At 56.0% G+C, this 19,129-nt stretch overlaps 5 protein-coding genes across 5 annotated transcripts; 1 reads left to right on the forward strand and 4 right to left on the reverse strand.

The window, feature by feature from the left end:
- Nucleotides 1–325: 325 nt before the first annotated feature.
- Nucleotides 326–2,042, reverse strand: LTHEOB_5220 (PAS domain-containing protein; the record flags this gene model as incomplete). Its single annotated transcript, XM_035514342.1, has 4 exons — nucleotides 326–494; nucleotides 567–1,671; nucleotides 1,737–1,956; nucleotides 2,010–2,042. 4 exons carry the CDS (start codon nucleotides 2,040–2,042, stop codon nucleotides 326–328), a joined length of 1,527 nt encoding a protein of 508 aa, XP_035374088.1.
- A 376-nt stretch (nucleotides 2,043–2,418) lies between these two features.
- On the reverse strand, nucleotides 2,419–4,825 carry LTHEOB_5221 (Ubiquinol-cytochrome-c reductase cytochrome c1; the record flags this gene model as incomplete). Its single annotated transcript, XM_035514343.1, has 4 exons — nucleotides 2,419–2,853; nucleotides 3,031–4,220; nucleotides 4,280–4,632; nucleotides 4,818–4,825. The coding sequence occupies 4 exons, from the start codon at nucleotides 4,823–4,825 to the stop codon at nucleotides 2,419–2,421; spliced, it is 1,986 nt and encodes a 661-aa protein (XP_035374089.1).
- A 1,179-nt stretch (nucleotides 4,826–6,004) lies between these two features.
- LTHEOB_5222 (Small nuclear ribonucleoprotein) lies at nucleotides 6,005–6,524 on the reverse strand (the record flags this gene model as incomplete). The annotated part of the gene is made up of 3 exons (XM_035514344.1): nucleotides 6,005–6,135; nucleotides 6,201–6,272; nucleotides 6,344–6,524. 3 exons carry the CDS (start codon nucleotides 6,522–6,524, stop codon nucleotides 6,005–6,007), a joined length of 384 nt encoding a protein of 127 aa, XP_035374090.1.
- Nucleotides 6,525–8,134: 1,610 nt separating this feature from the next.
- On the forward strand, nucleotides 8,135–10,095 carry LTHEOB_5223 (C6 finger domain-containing protein; the record flags this gene model as incomplete). The annotated part of the gene is made up of 2 exons (XM_035514345.1): nucleotides 8,135–8,786; nucleotides 8,840–10,095. The coding sequence occupies 2 exons, from the start codon at nucleotides 8,135–8,137 to the stop codon at nucleotides 10,093–10,095; spliced, it is 1,908 nt and encodes a 635-aa protein (XP_035374091.1).
- Nucleotides 10,096–17,767: 7,672 nt separating this feature from the next.
- On the reverse strand, nucleotides 17,768–18,892 carry LTHEOB_5224 (Camp phosphodiesterase class-ii; the record flags this gene model as incomplete). The annotated part of the gene is made up of 1 exon (XM_035514346.1): nucleotides 17,768–18,892. One exon carries the CDS (start codon nucleotides 18,890–18,892, stop codon nucleotides 17,768–17,770), a length of 1,125 nt encoding a protein of 374 aa, XP_035374092.1.
- Nucleotides 18,893–19,129: the final 237 nt, after the last annotated feature.

The raw sequence follows: 19,129 nt of genomic DNA on the forward strand, positions 1-19,129 counted from the left end.
GGGCATTTCGGCTGGAGCGTGCGGAACTATTCTTCATCTTTAAGCGTGCAAATTTGTCGAACGACAGGACTCAAGTTCAGAAGACCCTCCTGTCTGTACTTTACGCTCTCATGCCCGTACAGTGTCATTTATCATTACTATAGTAAGTCCTCAACACTTCGCCATTGATGACGGGAGTGGAGATTCTGCTTTCTTTACATTCTTAGTCTTCAACAGTTCAAGTAAAAAAAAAATAAAAATAAAAGAAGTGGAGATTCCAAATATCCCAACGAACACACACTCCTACACTCCTAGCGTTCTTCATGGCGTCCGGCATATTGATCCACTAGTCCTTCCAGCGTCCAGGCAGCGGGGTGACCTTGATCATCAACGGCGGCTTCGCCCACAGCGTATACGCCTTCTGCTCTATCCAGCGCTCGCTCTCCTTGCAGAGCTCAAAGTCGAAGTGCCAAATGAGGTACGACAGCATGAGGCGAATTTCATGATACGCCAAGCTATAGCAAATCCAGCAGTCAGTCATCGCATATTCACACAAGCGGCAAGAAAACAGAACAGGCAACACTCACTTCATCCCCAAGCAATTCCTCGGCCCCACGCTGAACGGCTGGAAAACCTTCTTGTCGTCCCTGGCGAACCTCTTCTCGCCGCCCTCGCGCTCAGGCAGCCACCGCTCGGGGCAGAAGTCATCCGGCGCCTCGAAGTTCTCCTTCGAATGAAACGCCGCCCACTGCGTGACGAAAACCGTCGCGTCGGGCGGGACATAGCGGCCCGCGATCTCCGCGCCCTGCTTGGGCACGCGGCGGATCTGGCCGTCGGGCACGGGCGGGTAGACGCGGAGAGCCTCGTCGACGACGGCGACGAGGAAGGGCAAGCGGGACTGCAGCGCCTCGAGCGTCATCTCCTCTTTACTGCGGAAAGTCGTGCGTATCTCCTTCGCCAGGCGCGCGTAAGCGGGCGGGTGGGTGGCGAGCAGGTAGACGGCGCCGGAGAGGAGGGTGGCCGTGGTCTCGGTGCCGGCGACCATGAAGAGCGAGGCGTTGCTCTCCATCTGGCCCATGGTGAGCTTGACGCGCTCGTGCTGGCCCTCGTAGGCGCGCAGCACCTGGGTCCAGATGTCCGGGCGGCCCTCGATGGCGCCGCCGCGGGCGAGGCGCGCGTGCACCTGGTCGGCGGCGTACTTCATGTGCGCCTTGCGCTTGGCCTGCAGCGAGCGCGGGAGCAGCAGCGGCATGAGGACGTCGACGACGGGCACGTAGTACGAGACGGAGGCGCGGAAGGAGAAGAGCTTGATGCCCGCGAACGTGTTGCGCACCCAGTCCGTGTACTCGGACTTCTCCAGCAGCCCCATCGGGTTGCCGAAGGCCAGGTCGGACATGATGTCGAAGGTGGCGAAGTTGAAGAACTGCGTGATGTCGACGGCACCGCCGTCCGCGTTGTTGGCGGCCGCGGCGCGCTCGCGGATCTTGTCGGCCATCAGGCCGATGTACTTGAGCAGCAGCGGCTCCTGCTCCTTCAGCGCGCGCTGCGAGAAGGCCGGGCTGAGGATGCTGCGCAGGTGGCGGTGCTCGTCGTTGTCCTCGGTGCTGATCAGCGACGGCTCGATGTCGCGGCCCCGCGGCGTCGTGCGGAAGTCCCGCATCAACGAGCCTTTGTTGCCGTAGCCGTAGATGTCTGTTCAAAGTTAGCTTCGCCCAATCTTGGCAACGGTGGTGCATATGTGGTGGCGGCGTCCAGACCTTTCCAGGCATCTCCGTCCGAGTAGCTTAGCTCATTCGGACTCACGCGCACGACTTTGCCGTAGCGCTTGTGCAGCTCGAGGGATTGAATAGGGCTTCGTCCTGCCAAGCGCGCCCGCATGCGAGGCAGCGGCGTTGCGCGGCATAGTAAGGGTCCGGGGTAGCCGCGTAGTGGGTGGAAGAAGAGGTTGTAGATCACCCGTCCGGCGGCCCAGGCCAGCTACCAACGTGTCAGCGCCTGCAGTCTTGGTGACTAGTGCGACGTCGCTTTACCAGCAAGAGAGGGATGATTTGTATTGCGACCATGGCGCAGATTTGATCAAGAGCCCACTTGAAAGTCTAACGGAGAGATGAGTTTTGCGAAATGCATTGAAGTGAGGTTCCAGGTAGCTCATAAGTAGGGTTGGTGGCCATGCCGTTGTAAGGATGGTGCGGGGTTTGTTTGTGCCACAGCATAAGCAGCCAACGTTGTCAGCCGCGTGCTTGGCCAATCGCAGCCTCGGAACCTCGAGATCATCATCCTCTGCACGTCCGTGATTGGCCAGCATCGACGACGTCGTAAACCATTCCCTGAGAGACAAGTCCTGCTCTCGCAAGGCTCGCCAAATGGGGGATCGTCGCTGAGCCACCACGGAAATTCAACCTGTAGGAAGGACCCCATCTATCTGATACTAATGTACAACTACTCCTTCACATTGCTGCTCCCCGCCGTTGACTTGAACGCGGACTGGTCAAAGAACTGGACCCCAGTTGCAATGCGTTTCAGGACCCGCGTCTTCTCTGCCTCCCTGCTTGATGTGCTTTCGCTAGGTACCGAGTCGACTTGGATAGCGGTGTCCGCGCTTTCGGTGAGGCCAGGTGCTTTCTGATCACCAGCTGTTGCCGTTCTGGTTGGGGTAGAGTCGGCTTGGATAGCGGTTCCCGCGCTTTTGGTGAGAACAGGTGCCTTCTGATCCGCAGCCTTTGCGGTTCTAGTTGGAGCAGAGTCGGCCTCGATAGCGGTTTCCGCACTTTCGGTAGATTTGACGTCCGTCTGATCAACGGCTTTTGCGGTTCTGGTTGGAGCGGAGTCGGCTTGGGTAGCGGTTTCTGCGCTTTTGGCGGACCTGACGTCCATCTGATTAGTAGCTTTTGCGGTTTCCGTTGGTATAAAGTCGGCTTGGATGGCGGTTTCTGCACTTTCAGTCGACCGGATACGACGTAAGTCAGCTTGGACAGCTGGTTCTGCGCCCTCAATTGATACAAAGTCAGCTTCAGCCACTGGCTTTTCTGCAGCAACAGTTTTCCGATTTACCTGCAGTGGTGATGTGCTGCCATCATGGACCGGCATTAAAGCAAAGGTCCCAGTTCGCAGCACAACTGCTGTGAGTTCTGAATCGGCGCTATGGCCGTACGGCTCCGCGAGTGGAACTCGTTCGCTTCCTGCACCCGGGAAAAGGACTTGATCCACATTCCCTTGGGGAGTTCCAGCTGGTGCTCGAGCCTTCTTGGGTTGAGATATAGCAGCACGCTTCTTGCCTTTGGCCGTAATCTCGCGGTCCGTCGGCTTCTTTTGGTACTCTTGCTCCCGAGGTTCCGCCTGCTCCTGGGGTTCTTCCTGCTCTTGACGCTGCTCCTGCGCCTGAAGCTGCTCCTGCTCCTTGAGCTTTTCCTGCTCCCTGAGCTTTTCCTGCTCCTTGAGCTTTTCCTGCTCCTTGAGCTTTTCCTGCTCCTTGAGATTCTCCTGCTCCTGGAACTTCTTCTGCTCCTTGAGCTTCTCCTTCTCTTTGAGATGCTCCATCCGTTGCCTCTTCAATTCCTCCTTGAGTTCCATGACCTTTTGCCTGCGCTTGGACACTATGTAATCCCCGGCAAAGATGGGCTGCAGTGAGCTTCGCAAGAGATCGCCAGAATTTTCGCTGTTGGTCAAGATCGAGATGCGTGTCCGTTCCAAGAGTTCTTTCTCCTCGGCGTCCAGCAACGCTCGCTTCCTATTGATAACCTCCATCTCTTGTTGCGCTTTTTGTCGCAGCAGCAGTTTCCGATAACGCGCAAACTGTATCCGCATGTTGATTTCCGTGTACACGGCATCCAGTTGATCGGCGCGGTCGTGGTCTCCAAGTATGTCGGCAAGATGTACGCTCTGTTGTACCCACGCCGCGATGATCTCGACCGATATCCTGTCACGGTGAACCGCATGGTTTCGCAAAAAGTAGCACATGTCCATCAGCTTGCCCCACTCTTTGCTCGACGTGTCCAACCCGGCACGGAGTTTCAGGACGCCAAAGTTGTCCAGCATGTGTCCAGCTGCTACATTGACTTCAGCCATCTCGGCGCACTCCCACCGCCTCTTTGTGATGAAGCCGGGGTCAAATTTCTGGAGAAAGTCGAAGCACACATGCTCAAGGATGGCCTGGACATTGTTCAAGATGGCGTGCTGGGCTGGATAGTTGATCAAATGACCTTTCATGCCCAGCTTTTCGTCCTCCGCTTTGTTCACCCTATCTAGCTCGGGAGGTTAGTCGACAAAAAGCCTGAAAGGATACAAGTGGAAGCAAACTAACCATCCGAGTCGTGCTCGGAGACCACGTCTTCAGCACCTTCGGCGTCTTCAGCGCTTTCGACGTCTTCGGCGACTTCATCGCGTACATTGGTCGTGACCTTTTCGGAACTTTTAGAATCGAGATCTTCGACAGGCGGCGGATCCGGGAGAGGGTGGTTCAAGTCGGGAAATCTTTTCGCGGCTTCTTCGACATTCGAAAACACATTCTTATAGCGGAACCGGTTAACAACCTCCCACAGATCCTCTATATCGTACTCGTCCTTGAGATGCTTGAACAGAGACAAATGCTTTTTAATCAATTTCCCCAGCTCCTTTCTGCTCGTAGGTCCTGGCCGGTCTTGGAAGTAGAAAGGCCTGAAAGCGAGAAACACTCTCTGGTGCTTATTAGAGCTTGGAGTTTTCGCCCATCGTGAGTCTGCTTCTTCAGCCGAATCTGCTGAAGGTGTCGAATGTAGACCTTCTTCCGCCGCCAATCGCCTATGGTGGAGCAACTCGCTCGTCTTCTTCGACTTCTTCGATATCTTGGATAACCAGCGCACTGACTCATGTCCTCCGGGGAATTTTGGGTAGTGGGAAGTGAGCGCTCCCCAGCGCTTCGCTGGTCCAGTGAGCAGTGCTCTGTACATAGGGCTCAGAATTGTGCCCCCGTCACAGACACGGCGTCAGGCAGATCAATTGATGCGCCTTCGAAAACGCCTAGGACCCCATCTGCTCGAGCGGACGTAGGTGTAACGTTGAAGCAAAAGTTTGAAGCCCTTTGACCCCGGCACGCCGTTCGCGAGCGGTAAAATATCGGGCGCGGCACAGCACAAGTCGTTGCCGCTCCTTCCGTCACGCCACACGTCTGCAGAGATGCCTTGAGTACGAGTACATTGCTTTGCATAACCGGCTGTATTGTACGCGAGCCCAAGGCGGTGCTTCCAGTCAGAGCCGTGTGAGCCCCGATGTAATATTCAGGCCTCCCGCCCCCGAACCATAACATCGCGAGCATTCAAGATCAATGGGATTCATGAAGGCTTGCATTGCCAAAGTTGGCATTGAACAAAAAAAGAAAGAAAAGCAGAGCTAATATCTGCCTCGTCATATTCAAACCTAACGCTTAATCGCAACCCGGTTCCGAATATCCTCGATTGACATGAATCTCTGTCCAATTAGAGCTGACGTCAGAGCCCTCTCTACAGTCCCAGGGTGTTGTGACTCCCAAATTTAGTCAGATTTAAACCGCACAGATGTGACTTTTCGCCGCAGGAGAAGATAAGACCGGGCTGCTGGCCCTTAACTGATATTTCCTGATTTTCTTTCTAGACGATAAGGAAATAGTAAGACCGGGTTCTCTCTCACAATATTCAATATAACCGCTTGCTGTGTTCACTCAAAAATAATTTTCTACTGTTAGCTCATGGCCGTTGGAAAATAACGAACTGGTAGCGGACGCTTAAACCAGGGTAAGTTCACCGGCGAATCTCCAAGGCATACCAAAGAAAATCATGGCTTATATGGAGCACGACTCTCTCTTGTGACTTCATTTCTAGCGACTTGGCGCAGATTCTCGTCTCTATCCATGCCGAGACGTCCTCGTGATCTTATATCCCCTAAGCCAAGTGCGTGGTATCTGTATTCGCAACATCTGACGCGGCCTTGGGCTTGTCCTCGCCAAGCCGTGTCAGCTGGCTCGTCTGAGTAACCGGGCCAAGTACTCGTTCGTGTCTGCAGCAACCCGGAACGCTCACTCGTCCTCCGGTGGGGCGAACGGGTTGGCAATTTCTTCGCTGCCGTCAAGTGGCGAGATGAGGACAAGCAGAGTGCCGCGCGCAACAGTAAGGCCGAGGGAGCGGGTGGTTTCATTGCCTTCGTCATCTGCGGACAGCGGTATGGTTAGCGTCTGGGATTGGACGTTCTCGGGGCAAGCGGTTTGAGCATACCGCGCATGACCTCCTTCACGTCGTCCAACACCAGATTCATGAGCTGATCGTAGCCCTTCAACGTACCCGTCACTGGCCATTGATCGTCAGCAACGCCTCTCCCAAGCTGACGAAGCTCGCAGGGCCCGTCGGAGAACACATACCCTCGCGGCCGCCGTTGAACTTGACGCTGATCTCCTTGTCCATGAGCTTTCCCAGGTCAAGAATGTTTTCCTTCTTGGGCCGCTCCTGCTGGCCAGCGTGTCCGCCGCGCGAGCCCCCGCGTCCTCCACGATCGCCGCCTCTGCCGCCCCGGCCGCCCCGGAAGTTGCCGCGCTCAGACATGGTGGGTGGTGGTGTTGAGCTTTGCGTACCGTGGGTGCGCGTGTCTCTTGTCGCGAGCTGCTGCAAGCACGGGCGGTGACGCTGCAGCGCGCGATTTTGAGCCCCGCCGCCCAGCTACTTCCCGAGCTTTTGCCGGCTCCGCCAGGCAGGAGCCAGGAGCGGAAAGAGGCACCGGTGGTGAAATGGCATTTTGACGCCTTGAGAGCAGGTGTTTCACTGCGCAGCACTACATGCGAAATTGCATGATCCGCTTGCAGTACACGATGCAGCGCTGCCACACCCTCGAGGTCCACACCGGTCGAGAATGCCATCCAACGGTCACGGAAAATGCACGGTGGAAATCAGCCTGTAGAGTGCATCTGCGGGCAGCATCGAGCTGCTTATCTCTGGACGCCGGTACGCAACTCTCCGTTTGGGGCCCATCGCCCCCTCACCTGCCACTGCACTGCCGCGCCTCGATTCTAATGGAGCCCGTCTCGAGCTCCCCCCGCCGGTCAAGCCCTGCGGTATTTATCGAGCTCGCCGATAGTCCACATTCCGCGCTGCCGCTCTGCCGCTACGACGCACTGCCAACTGCTTGGCTGGTTATTAATGCGAGCAAGCTGCTGTCCGCTCGGCTCATCCATCCGAGAGACAAGCTTTCGGGCTCGGTATTGGAAACGGCTCGCACGGAGAGTCTGCACTCGAGCCGATGCACAATGGCATACGTGGACTGGTGAGGTCTGAGAAAGACCGTCTCGGATTACCGCACGGCGCGGCGAGGCGGGCTGGCTGGTTGGCGGGCGCGTGGGCTGCAGCAGGATGCAGCCCTGGCGTGGCGAGCTCCTGAGGGGCCTCCGCTTTGAGGATTGGCGGGCTGCCGTTCCGCCATCTGTTAGAGCAGTGGGCCGCGGATCCGCCGCAGCTGTGGCGTGTGAGCCATTGTTTCCGTGCCCGAGCTTAGCGGCGGGCGGAGCGCAAAGCTTCAGACCGCGACGACGCAGGCGACGCGGCCTGGGGCAGCGGGCCATGGCTTCCAGTTGCGAGCGTGGGCCGACATTTTATCCCGCAGCCGCAGGCCAAGGGCGCCGGTGGAGGGAGCCACGCGACGCGGAACTGGCGCCTAGCAGCTCCGAGGCCGCCCGCTGTCCGCCCACGCACACCCACAGACGGGCGCGCACCGCTGATCCAGTATAGCCTCCGCCTGGCCTAGAGCTCTCCCTCCCTGCGAGCTGTGCCGGCTACCCGATCGTGAGCGAGCCCTCCGCTTCGCCTCCACCCTCCTCGTCGGGGTCCCACCGCTCCGCCCGCCCTTCTCTTCTCCTCCCTTCGCGCGCCGCATGCCTCCCTCCGAACCCACGCCTCCCCACCGCCCTCACCTTGCTGCCTCGCAGCCCTCGCCCCCCCGCGCGCGTTGCGCTGCCCGTGTTCCGCGCCTCGCAGCAATTCGGCCGCCTGTGGCGCCCGCCGAGCAGACCGCGGCCTTGCCGAGGACTGCTCCCGTTCCGACTGCGCTTCTCCGCTGAGCCCTGACCCTTAGCCCTACCGCGTTCCCACCACCACCACTCCAACTCCAACTCGCACCTCTCCCCGGGGCCTCCTCACGCGGCGAAGCTGCCCCATTCCTCGCCATGGACTCCGGCGCCCACCACGACCCCTCCTCGTCGACCGCCACTATGACCGAGCAGCTCAAGCGCAAGCGGAGCCCGTCGCACGATGCCGCCGCGCAAGCTCCTCCTGCGCCGCCGCCCAAGACGGCCAAAACCTCCAACCACCTCCAGATCAACTACCTTGCCCGCCAGTACACCGAGGACCTGCCCTTGATCTCCGGCGACGACACCCTGCCCAACATCCTGCAGCTGCTGGGCGAGTACCAGGGCGTGCTGGATCGCCATGAGAGCATGGCCTGCAACCTCGGCGCGCGCCCGCTGGGTCCCATCCTCATCAAGCGCTTCGAGCGCCTGTTTGACGGCCCGCCCAAGGTGCTGAAGTCGCACGGCAAGGACCCTGCCCACGTCACCTGGCTCGACGTCGTCGAGTTTGCGCGCAACAAGCCCGAGCAATTCACCCTCGGCCAGATGAGCGAGGGCGTTCGCGTCTGCCAATTCTACACCAAGCAATGCCGCGTCCAGATCAGCGAGGAGGACTTTGTGTTGATCAGCAGCGGCATTCCGCAGAAAATGATCCCGCCGCAGCCAATTGTCGAGGACGAGGAGAAGGAGCTTGGCACGCTGGAAATTCTGGAGAAAAACCTCGCACAGATATGCCAACTAGCAGACCAAGGTCTGTTACCAGCCTTACCACCACCCCTGATTGCAGCTAATCTCGTCGCGCAGTCGCCGCACGTACCCGCCAATTGAATCACCGTCTGAAGGGCCGTAAGCAGGCCATCCTCGACCGCCGAGCTACGAACAGCCCCGCTGCAGTCCGCGCCTCCAGTCCCTCTAATGTCGCCCTCATGAATGGCCTCGGCCAAAACGCAAATGCTGCCCTGGCTGCGTTGTCCAAGTCGCCCTCCGGGGGCTTCGTTGCAGTCAATTCGAGGCCACCTGCTCCCGCTGCTGCCGCCGCCCCCGAGCACGATCCCGGTCGAAACGGCGCGTCTTCTGCCACTCGCAACGAGCTCATGAACAAATTCTCGACCATCAACGATCGCAGGACACATGGCTCGAATGGCGACCAGATCCGTCGAGGCTCCAGTGCTAGCCAGTACTCGGCCGGTGGATCGGCATCAGGGAGCAAATCGAGTGCTCGCCCGCCGGGCAACACGTCCGGCGGGCCGAATGGGCTTCCCTACAGCGATAGCGAATATGCCCAGCTACTTCTTTCCAACACGTCCCCGGTTCCCATCCCGAGCACACCTTCGCAGCTTCTGCCGTCGCACGGCGCACGGCCAGGGTCACAGCACCCTCCGACCGCGGAGAAGGATGACGGCGGTCCTTTCAAGGCGGAGATGGTTGCGCGCATGGAGGTTCTCTCGAAGGGAGAGAGGATCTTGCCGCCTTGCGATCGTTGCCGAAGACTTCACATGGACTGCCTGAAGAACCTGACAGCCTGCATGGGGTGCACCAAGAAGCACGCAAAGTGCTCTTGGAAGGAAGTGCGGGAGCCGGAACTCCGCATGACTCAGCCCCCTCCTGAAGGCGAAGCCACTCATTCGGACATCGAGATGGGAGGCTACCCCGGATCCATGATAAGGCAGAACCTCGCTAGCCCGGCATCGGCCTCGCCGTCGGCGTCGGTTGGTTCCGTCGGCGGCCACGCAGAAGCCAGAGCTGCCGGTCAGGACGCGAATGCTGGCCATCTCACGCCCGGGCAGGCAGCACACTCGGCGGAGCTTTCCAGGCACGAGGGCCGGCTCTCGGTGGGCGGCGCGCCAGAAGCCCGGATGGAAGACCGTCAGCAGCGCGAGCCGGAACAGCCTCCGAGCCACGCCGCTCACGCCCATCATGAGCAGCAGCATCAGCAAAGCCACGGCCAGATGCACGACAGGCGTGAGCCGCCCGAAGCAGTAGGAGCACATCCAGCGCATCCCGAAAGGCACCACCAGGAGCAACCGCATCAATCGGATTTACAATCACTCGTTGCATGACAATGAAAAAAATGCATCGGTTGCCATCAGTTTTTCAGGGTTTTGTTTTTCTTGTTGATTGACTTGTGAGTGCGTTTAAGCGGGCGGGTGGCATTTGCGGAAACAACAGCGTTTTTGGAATGTGCAAAAATCGGAGTCAAAAGGTGTCTTATGGGAAGGGGGGGAATCGTTTGACCACATGGTTCCCTTTTTTTTTTTTTTTGTTAACCACGGCACGGTTGGTTGTGCTTTGATTCAAAGTCTTGTGATATATTTCGGGTCTTTTTCTCAAGCGCGGATTCCCCCCCGGGTCTCTTTCATTTTTCACGTTTGGATTGGCTCCTCTCTCTCTCTCCCAAACTGGTTACTGAGGGAAATGAATTGTGTTTTTCGCTTTTCCTCCTTCCTCTTACTCCTACTCCTCGCCCCTTTTTCTTGGTCTCTCCAGCGATGATTGATCGATTGACAACAGGCGGCTACTTGGAATGGTCATTCGTTGTGTCATGGCTCCTTTTTTTTTCCTTTGCTCTCGTGTGTACGTATTGTGATGATGACCCGCCTCAGCTGGTTTGTTTGGTTTCCGGTTCCGATCCTTTCTTTTCGTGCTCATTCCGATTGGACTGACGAGCAGTACGGGCGGAATCCAGCCCGATCTTCCGATCGCTTCGCGTTCTTTTACTTGGTAGTGTTCCTTGTGACCAGCGGGGAAACAGGATGAAAGGCTACCCCTACTCATCTACTACGGATTACTGATCATCTCATCGTCGGGAATTCTATGGAGTCTCTAATAAGCCATTAGCGAGAAGCTCCTTCCTTTTTTCCCTTTCCTTTTCGCATCATGTTCTTGTGAAGCAGATAAGGCGGCATCCATTGCGATGCAGGCGGCGAATGGTAGGGACTGGGGATCGGCCGAAGGAGGCCTGTCTTTTTTTGCTGCGGATCGCTGGGCGGGTGCTGGTGCTTATGGCCCGGGAAGAGACGCTAGTTGGCATCCTACCTCGTCGCGAAGTGGGAGAGAGAAATTGATATTGCGTTTAGAGAGCTGAAGTAAAGATGCGGTTGTAGACGTGAATTAGAAGAGCACGCCAAGATAGCTGACTCGATCGAGCTGGTTACCCAAGACTTTTCCCCTTTCTCGTGTTACGACAACCGTCTGGGTACGTTGGGCGGTCGAAGCCGTTGGGTGGATGGCTTTTGTTACTGTAGCAAGTTCCAAATATCTACTACGTACATGCCTGCATCCACGTCCCGGATCTCTGCTTCGACGGCTCCCGTCCCCCGACGGAAATAAGAGCGCAAGTGCTCCTAGAACACTGGGAGAGTAGTAAGGGTCTTCCCGTATCCACCGTCTCATGGTGGAGGTAAGGCATTGAGCATAAGTGGAACGATTTCTCGCGTGGAACAAGCCGTTGCAGCCGCCGCCGCCGCCGCCGCCCGCCCGCCGGGCCTTATGGGAAGAACCCGAGACCCCGACTCGACTCGACTCGACCCTTTTTTTCTTTTTTAACCTGGAGACGCGCGCGAAATTAACAAAAAAAAAATAGAACTCGTGACCCTCACCCCCTTATTCCAGCTCGTATTATAGTCAGTTGGAGGACACCACGGTGCTTTGCGTCCACAAGCGTTTCTCCCCCGCACCAGCAGATGATGAATCGCACGCACACGCACACACCCGCAAAAGGAACTCGTAATTGGTGGCCGCGCGTAGCGACTCGTTCACGCTCGTGCAAGGGAAAGCTCGGCGCAAGGACCAAGGCTTGTTCGCGACAAGCCTTTCCGGGGGGGTGTGTGTGCTGTGCTGGTCCTGTGCGCTGCCTGCGCCACTCTCCTGTCTGCTTTTCGCCGGGCGTGCTGCTGCCCGGTGCTGCGCGCGCTGCCGCCGCCGCTGCGCTGATGCCAGAAGTTGGTCATTGCGCGCGTCCCTCCCCCTTCCCTTTTTTTTGTTTCCACTCCGTCGCCCGCCGCCGCCCTGCCGCCGCCGCCGCTGCCCAGCATTCTCAGCAGATCGTCGCCCATCATCATCATCCTCGCCGTTGCCGTGCAACCCTGCCGGCCGGCCGGCGCGGGGCGATGCGGGCGCGCGCGCGCCCGCGGGGAAGAAAGAAACGGCAAAAAAGACCTCATCAGGCCAGATAAGGGACGGCTGCCCCCACATCATGATTATTGCCGTGTTGCTGTGCTGGGTTGGGCTGGGCGCGCGCGCCTAGGCGAGACGGTCACGACGGCGCGGCGGCGCTGCTGGTGTGTGTGTGGGCTGGGCTGGGCTGGGCGGCGTTCGGCGGCGGCATCGCCGGACCGGAGCTCGGTATGGCGGGAATAAGAGCACCACCTAGCACACACCCTTGCTCTCTCTCTTCTCTCTCTCTCGCGCGCGCGCGCACGCACGCACGAACGTGCGGGTTACCTTGTTTTGTTTATCATTTGGGGAGGGGAGATGCGCGGCGGGAACGCGCGTCTCCGGCAACAAGCCCCCTCGCCCGCTTTTCCCCACACACTTCATTAAGGCAGGGCGTGCGCGGGCGAGGGCGCGGAAATTAGGTAGGTGGTAGGGTGGCTACCTTGTGCAGTATCTTTGCTCCTTTTGTCCGACCCCGGTGTGGCGTTCAGCGGTTTGGTCTAGTGAGGATGGGCGCGCGCGCGCAAGCGCTGCGAAGGGTGCGGAAAGAGTTTCCGTGTTGCTGGAGGGAGAAGGTGAGAATGGTCACGGGGCCGTGTGCCCCCGTCGGGGTTAGATTGGTGCGCGGTTGTCTTTGTGTTTTATGTGCGACGGTCCTTCCTCGAGGTCTGGATCACACATTGTTATTGCACTTGACTGCTTGACGCCAGCGAAGGGGGACTTGAAGGGGATGTCGGGATGTTTTCTGAATCTGCATCTGCTTGACCGTCCTTGCAATACAATAGGGCTTGTTCTGGATGATCAACAGTTATCGCTGGCGTGGCCCATGTTGTTCGGCCGAGCCTATGTGCGAAATATCGCGTCTGATTGAGGTTAATTGTATTGTCGAGAAAACTTGGAAAATGACTCTTGGCTTGTGATGAGAAGCACCGCCAAGCTGCCGGGCGTGTTCTTCCTTGTCTTAATACGGGTATGGTGTTCTTCTTAAGCTTCAGGGAAATATGTCTCGCATGGCTTTCTTTCTACTTTGTGTACGGAAACCGATTGGGCAAGGCTGTTTCAATGAAACTACCCCAGCATTTCGATATGCGCATGATTGATGCGATTTACCCTACCCTAGCTGAGGCCGAAGTCCGAGTGTATTTGGACCTCAAACGTACGTACTTTCGGGCATTGAATTCATCTACCCACGCGAGGAGGCTTGGATATTCTGCAGTCTACTCTGCAGTGGAGTCATCGAGCGCTTTCTCATGATTTGTTAGCCCATTGATGCGCAACGGTTGCCAGTGCCATCATACTTTTATCGGGAGTTTCCGTATCGCAAAAGCTTGAAGTATGGCCTCACGATGAGCGGAAGGCCTTAGGCATCAGTAAAAGACGCGTAAGACAGGCTCGCACGAGCCAACTGCGTCATCGCTTCCGCTCTCCTCTCCACCCCCATCGCTCTCTACTCGCTCCGCCTCCGCTCACGAAAGTTTGCGCTTTGGCCCTGTCGAACAAGAGTCCGCCGCGGAGAGTTTCTTTTCGCCCGGCTTAACTAAACCTCCGATCAGGCCCTCATGCGACGTGCTTCCGACCAACTACGACGACTCGTCCCCTCAGGATCGCTCCGGAGCCGGCCATGCCGGCCCAGAAGCCAAGCCGATGATCTGCGCGGATTGTCAGCCTAAGGGACTATCACACCACTCTGCCGCATGTGGCTGCCTGCCAGCATGCCCAACTGATTCTTCCGAGCATAGCTTGCCCTGTACGACCATGACAGTCTCTGCATCGGAACTCAAATTTGAAGCCGTCATCCGTGACTTGTGCGACGCATGTCAATTGTCCGGCGACCTGCGGGTACGAAGTCGGTATCGCAACAGAAGGCCTGTAGTTGGAGCCATTAATGCACAGCATATATACCCGTTCAATGACTCTGACTTCGGTGCAATACTAAGCGAAGAAACTTTCTTACTACCCACGCACCAAGAAGGATGCCAAGATTGAGCAATGGAGCTGTTCTCGACAGCCTCGCTCCATTCGCCGTTTTCCTACCCCTCTTCGCATCCAGGACCCGAAAGGGCTCGCTACCGAGAACGGCATCCATTCGCTCAGCGGCTACGCCATAGGTTGAGCCTGCAGAAGTGTTTAGCCACGATACCCTGATACGGCATCAGTAAAGGCCTTTTGCAACTACGGGCCGCGCTGTTTCCAAATCCAGAAGCATATTTCTACACCTGCACAAAGACCTTTCTTTACGCAAGTCCTCGGTAGAGGATGTCTCGGGGCTCCTTCAATCTCTTTTCATAACAAACAACCATTCAAATCCATTGTTCATCCTAATGCGATGACTGCCGGCTTCGGCCACCACGACACCATTAACCGAATCATTACTTCTAGATGAGCGACATGTCTTAGTCCGGCAATGGTATGGTACAGAGCGCTTCTAGCTCTGAGAGATACGCGCCAGGTGGCCCTTCTCACAACGCCATCAGTCAGCGGGAGACGCTTGAAGAGAAGAAGAGTGAGTCCATCGGCTGGACTGACGCTCAAACCACCAGAGCTCCACCAGAACAGCGCTAAGTTGACCTCAACAAGTGGGTTCGTTTCTTCGTGTGTGTGGCATGGATGAGGAACATAGCAAGGTGAGCAAAAGCTGGCGTCCTTTTCCGCAACATCAACGTCTTTGGCTCCGGTTCCACCCTGAACTACAGAAAGTACATGCTTCAGGTGATCGACGCTAGTGCGAAGCGGAAGGGCCACGCAAGACTGGCATGAGGTGTGGAAAGCAAGCCCGGAAGCCAAGTCTATCCAGGACGAACTTAACCGGATTCATCGCCAGAAGCAGAACGAACCCGCCGCAGGTGACGGCGAAGTTGGTGGGACGGACGAATTCACCATACCTTTCACCACGTAACTCGGCCATGTCACCTACCGCGTCCTCTAGTAGTACTGGCTCTCGCCTGGCTAAATCTGGGCCGAACTGTTGCCGGGCCCCCCGTAGGTGCCAAAAGAAAAGATTCTCCGCAATTATCCTCGCGAGCAAGGGTATCCGACTTACGTAGGGAGGTGAAGCTACCATCCGGACGTGGATGTACATTTAATAATTCTACATTTACGTCCGGATGGTAGCTTCACCTCCCTACGTAATGATAGAAATGAGTTACGATGGCTTAGATTTTTCGGCACCCAGTATGGAGTCATGTGTCAGCGTCGTTCGTCTGGTCTCGTAAAACGTTAGTACAACCCCACACAGCTAAAAAAAAAAAAAAAAAATTAAAAAAAAAATTGCAAAACGTACAACAGCCGGGATTCCCCAATGGTCACCCACTTGAGTACTAATCGGCCGGTTCGCAGCTTAAGTACGGCTGAGCGGACGGGAAGCCCTGCATTCTGCGACCTATGGTCGTACGTGGAAGAACAAGTTGCTGATGGCTATTATAACCTCTGGTCAACAAGCAGTCGCCTGGCTGTCCACTGGGTGACGGATGCCTACTTATTTACTGCGCAGTTGCGCGCATCTTATGACTTGGCCTTAGTGGTGTAGCTGCACATTGTTAAATCTCTGCGATTATCGTCTGTACCCGTTATTCTACAATCAAGTAGATTGAGAATCCGCTCCATGAATCTAACGTAAGAGGTATAAGTACGCGCTCTGCCATGTACATTACGCAGCAGCGCTTCCTTGGGTATGTGTACTGATAGTCGACTTCGCTACCTGCCGGTATTCGTGTGCGGGGAGTATTTGTGGGAGTTCTTGAACGCGGGACAGGCGCCAGGCTGGCTGGTCGATTCGCCGGCGGAGGAGGAAGAGGAGGAATACAGGTATTATTGAGTTGCACTACTGGCAAGTGCGATCGCCAAGGGGGTATTCAATGCTTTCTCTCGGGTAGCTTAATACATCACCCGTTCACCTTATCAGCTTCGCGTCTCAGCCTTTCGTCGGCGCGTCACGGATCAGTTCATGTCCGCGCGCGGCATAGGGAGGGAGCAGTTTTGGCGGAATTTCGGGATCTTGTAGGCGTACATTGGGTTTGATGCCGTGGCGGCGGGGAGGAGCGAAGCTGTTAGTAGAGAGGAAGGAGGGATGATGAGAGTGATGCAGACAGGGAGGGACATGTGGTGGGATGTGTAGGAAGATGGGGTGTGGTTTAGCAGATGTTGTGGGAGACGCGGAATAGGTAACCAGAGTTGCGGAGATAGGCTCGAGTGGGTACATGATACGAAGTGATGAAAGATGCTCATATATCCTCAGAATCTAGAGTTCAGCGAGTGCTATTAAAGTGACGCGGCCGCGAGGTCCCATGGAAGATTAAAATTTTCGCTGAACTACAACAGTCATAGCTGCGGACCTAAGAAAATATTTCCGCATTGCAAGATACGAGGCACTGCCTTCCTTCCTAGTCGGACAGGCCTCTGTTACAAGTCGCTTCATGAATTTGTGTAAAGTGGATCTGATAAATAAGAAAGTGACTACCAAATGGCCAAGCCTTCTCCCTATTCTTGCACACGCGTTCCCGTAGATTCAATTTTTTCCTATTAGTAGACGCAACTCGTATTAACCTCTTCTTTCCAGAACCCAGCTCTGCAACCGCCGCTGCCGATAGTGGGGTGAGCCCTCGCACTGTGTCTACAGACCCGCTGCAGGGAATGTTGTCTACTGTTTCGACGAAAGGATGCGTGACATGGATGTAGAGCAAGATGACGATTGTTCTCTACCAAATGAACTACCAATCCATTCCCCCTTTCCAAAGAATACAGGCTGGGCCACAACCACAATCCCAAAAAGAAAAGATGCAAAAGAGCCAGCAAATCCGCCGCTCAGCGAGGAACAAAAATCCCACTTAGGATCGAAAAAACAGCATCACGCTGAGGTATTGTTAAGGAGGGATGAAAAAAAGACCAACTCCTAGGATATCGAACTGATCTTCAAGTGAAACAAAAACGTTTGCAAGCCAACAAAGAAGCTCTCTCTCCCAACGACAAATCCGGTTGCCGACGTCCCAAGGACAAAGGAGATAGATCATTTGAACGGGGGGAACGGGCAGCCCTGTACCAAAGAACAACAGAAGCTCGAGACTTGCCACAAATGCATCCACCGAAAAGAAAAAACATCAAATGAATCTCCTCTCTAGAGAACGAAGAGGGTGGTGACAAAAGTCGCAGTACCAGCTGACTAGATGTTGTATTGTGAAAGCTGAGGGAAGATGATGTGAAGGAAAGAAAGAGAAGATAAAAGGTAGGAGAAGAAAGAATCCCGAAAAAACTTGATCCACCAGTACCTATTATATGCTCCACTACCAATGCTTCGTGTCCGTCAAAAACCATAGTATCACAAACGACATCCAAGAAAAAAAAGTACCCATCCTCCCTAGTTTCCGCCACATCTCTCTCTCAAAAAGGAACCCGCAAGAAAAAAAAGGTCTTGCCATATCCCACCCCCAACCATCTCCCGTGCCTAATCTTCGCGTTTTCCCCCCCGGAACACCTATCATATTTTCCCCGCACAGCGCATCATAAATCATCCCTGGGCCCCCCTTGATTGATTCCCCACCCCAACCCCTAAAAGAAACAGTCCCCGTTTTTCTTCTTTATCCTTTAAAACCAATAGCTCCCACCATGATGACTGACGACGAATTCGCACCCGAGCGGCTTCCCCATGTCCGCGAGATTCCGCTCGTGGTTCTCCAGCTCGACCAAGATTCTATCGCCCACGAGCGGTCCGTCCATGAGCGTGTCTTTGACATGTATGACGATGACGCTTAGACCCTTCAGCGGCGCGTGGTCTCTTTGATGATGCTGCTGGTTGTGTTGATTATGATGGTGATGACTATTTTGTTGTTGAGCGTGCGCGTGCTGTTGTTGTTGCTGCTGCTGCTCGGCATTCGCGTGTTGCGGATCAAGCACCGCGGGCGCAGCCATGTACGAAGTGACAGATACCGACGGTGGAGCTTGTTGCTGCAAGAGAGTTTGCTGATGTTGCATCGCCTGCGCACCGCCGCCACCGTTTGTAACCGGCATTTCCGGGCCTGGCGTGGGCGTGGGTGTTGGACTGCCGGATGGCGTGGGTGTGTCCATGTAGTCGCGCATGATCCGCTCACCTGGAGACAGGAGAGTGATGGAATTGGTGCGTGAAGTGGCTCCGGGTGCGTACTCGCTGATTGAATTGGCTACCGAGGTCGGAGCCGATGTTGCTGATGTGGTGGCCGCGTAGGATTTCTGTCTTGATCGGCTGCGTCGGCGGATGTAATAGTCGTCTTCGGTACCGGAAAGGAAACCGTTGGCGCTGCTGTTACTCTCCCGTTTTCTCTTTCGGCCTTTTCGATGTTCTTCCCGCTCGATCTCAAGCTTGTTCTTTGCGTCTCTCACCATGTCTGCGAGAGTCTCTAGTTCCTTTATCAAATGACGCGGCGCGAGATGTCCAAACAAAACAGCATCCCCTTGGGTGTCAGCATAACTGCACTCAATAAAGATTCCCTTAAGGGTACCGTTGGCGATCTTTGGTGCCGCTTCGGCCCAAACTTGAGCAGTGCGAGGCGAGAGAGACAGCGTATCGGGCTCGACATCCCCAAAAATGAGAATCTCCCGAGCCGGCGGTGGACGAGAAGATGAATAATGGGAGGCCAGCTCAGTGCGAATGAAATAAGCCGAACTGTCCACAACGCACTGCTGCATCCCCATGTCCATTGGTGGCACCGATGTCCCGGACGCGCCGGTAAACATGGGCGTTCCTGGTGCTGAAGGCTGCGATATGGAGAGGGACCTCCCATCTGCCGCAGTTGGACCGTGCGGATGCGGTAAGCTGGTGGGTCCGATCTCTGAGAGTTGGACACTGCTCCCTCGGTGGATATGTCCGGGCCCTTTCATGCAATTTCCATGGCTGACCTTGAATCCTTTCACACCCAAGCCATCACAGACTTCAATGTATCCCCTTCCAGGACCGTCTCCAAGAGCATGGTG

This window comes from Lasiodiplodia theobromae (assembly GCF_012971845.1).
Source record: "Lasiodiplodia theobromae strain AM2As chromosome Unknown scaffold_14, whole genome shotgun sequence".
NCBI lineage: Eukaryota > Fungi > Ascomycota > Dothideomycetes > Botryosphaeriales > Botryosphaeriaceae > Lasiodiplodia > Lasiodiplodia theobromae.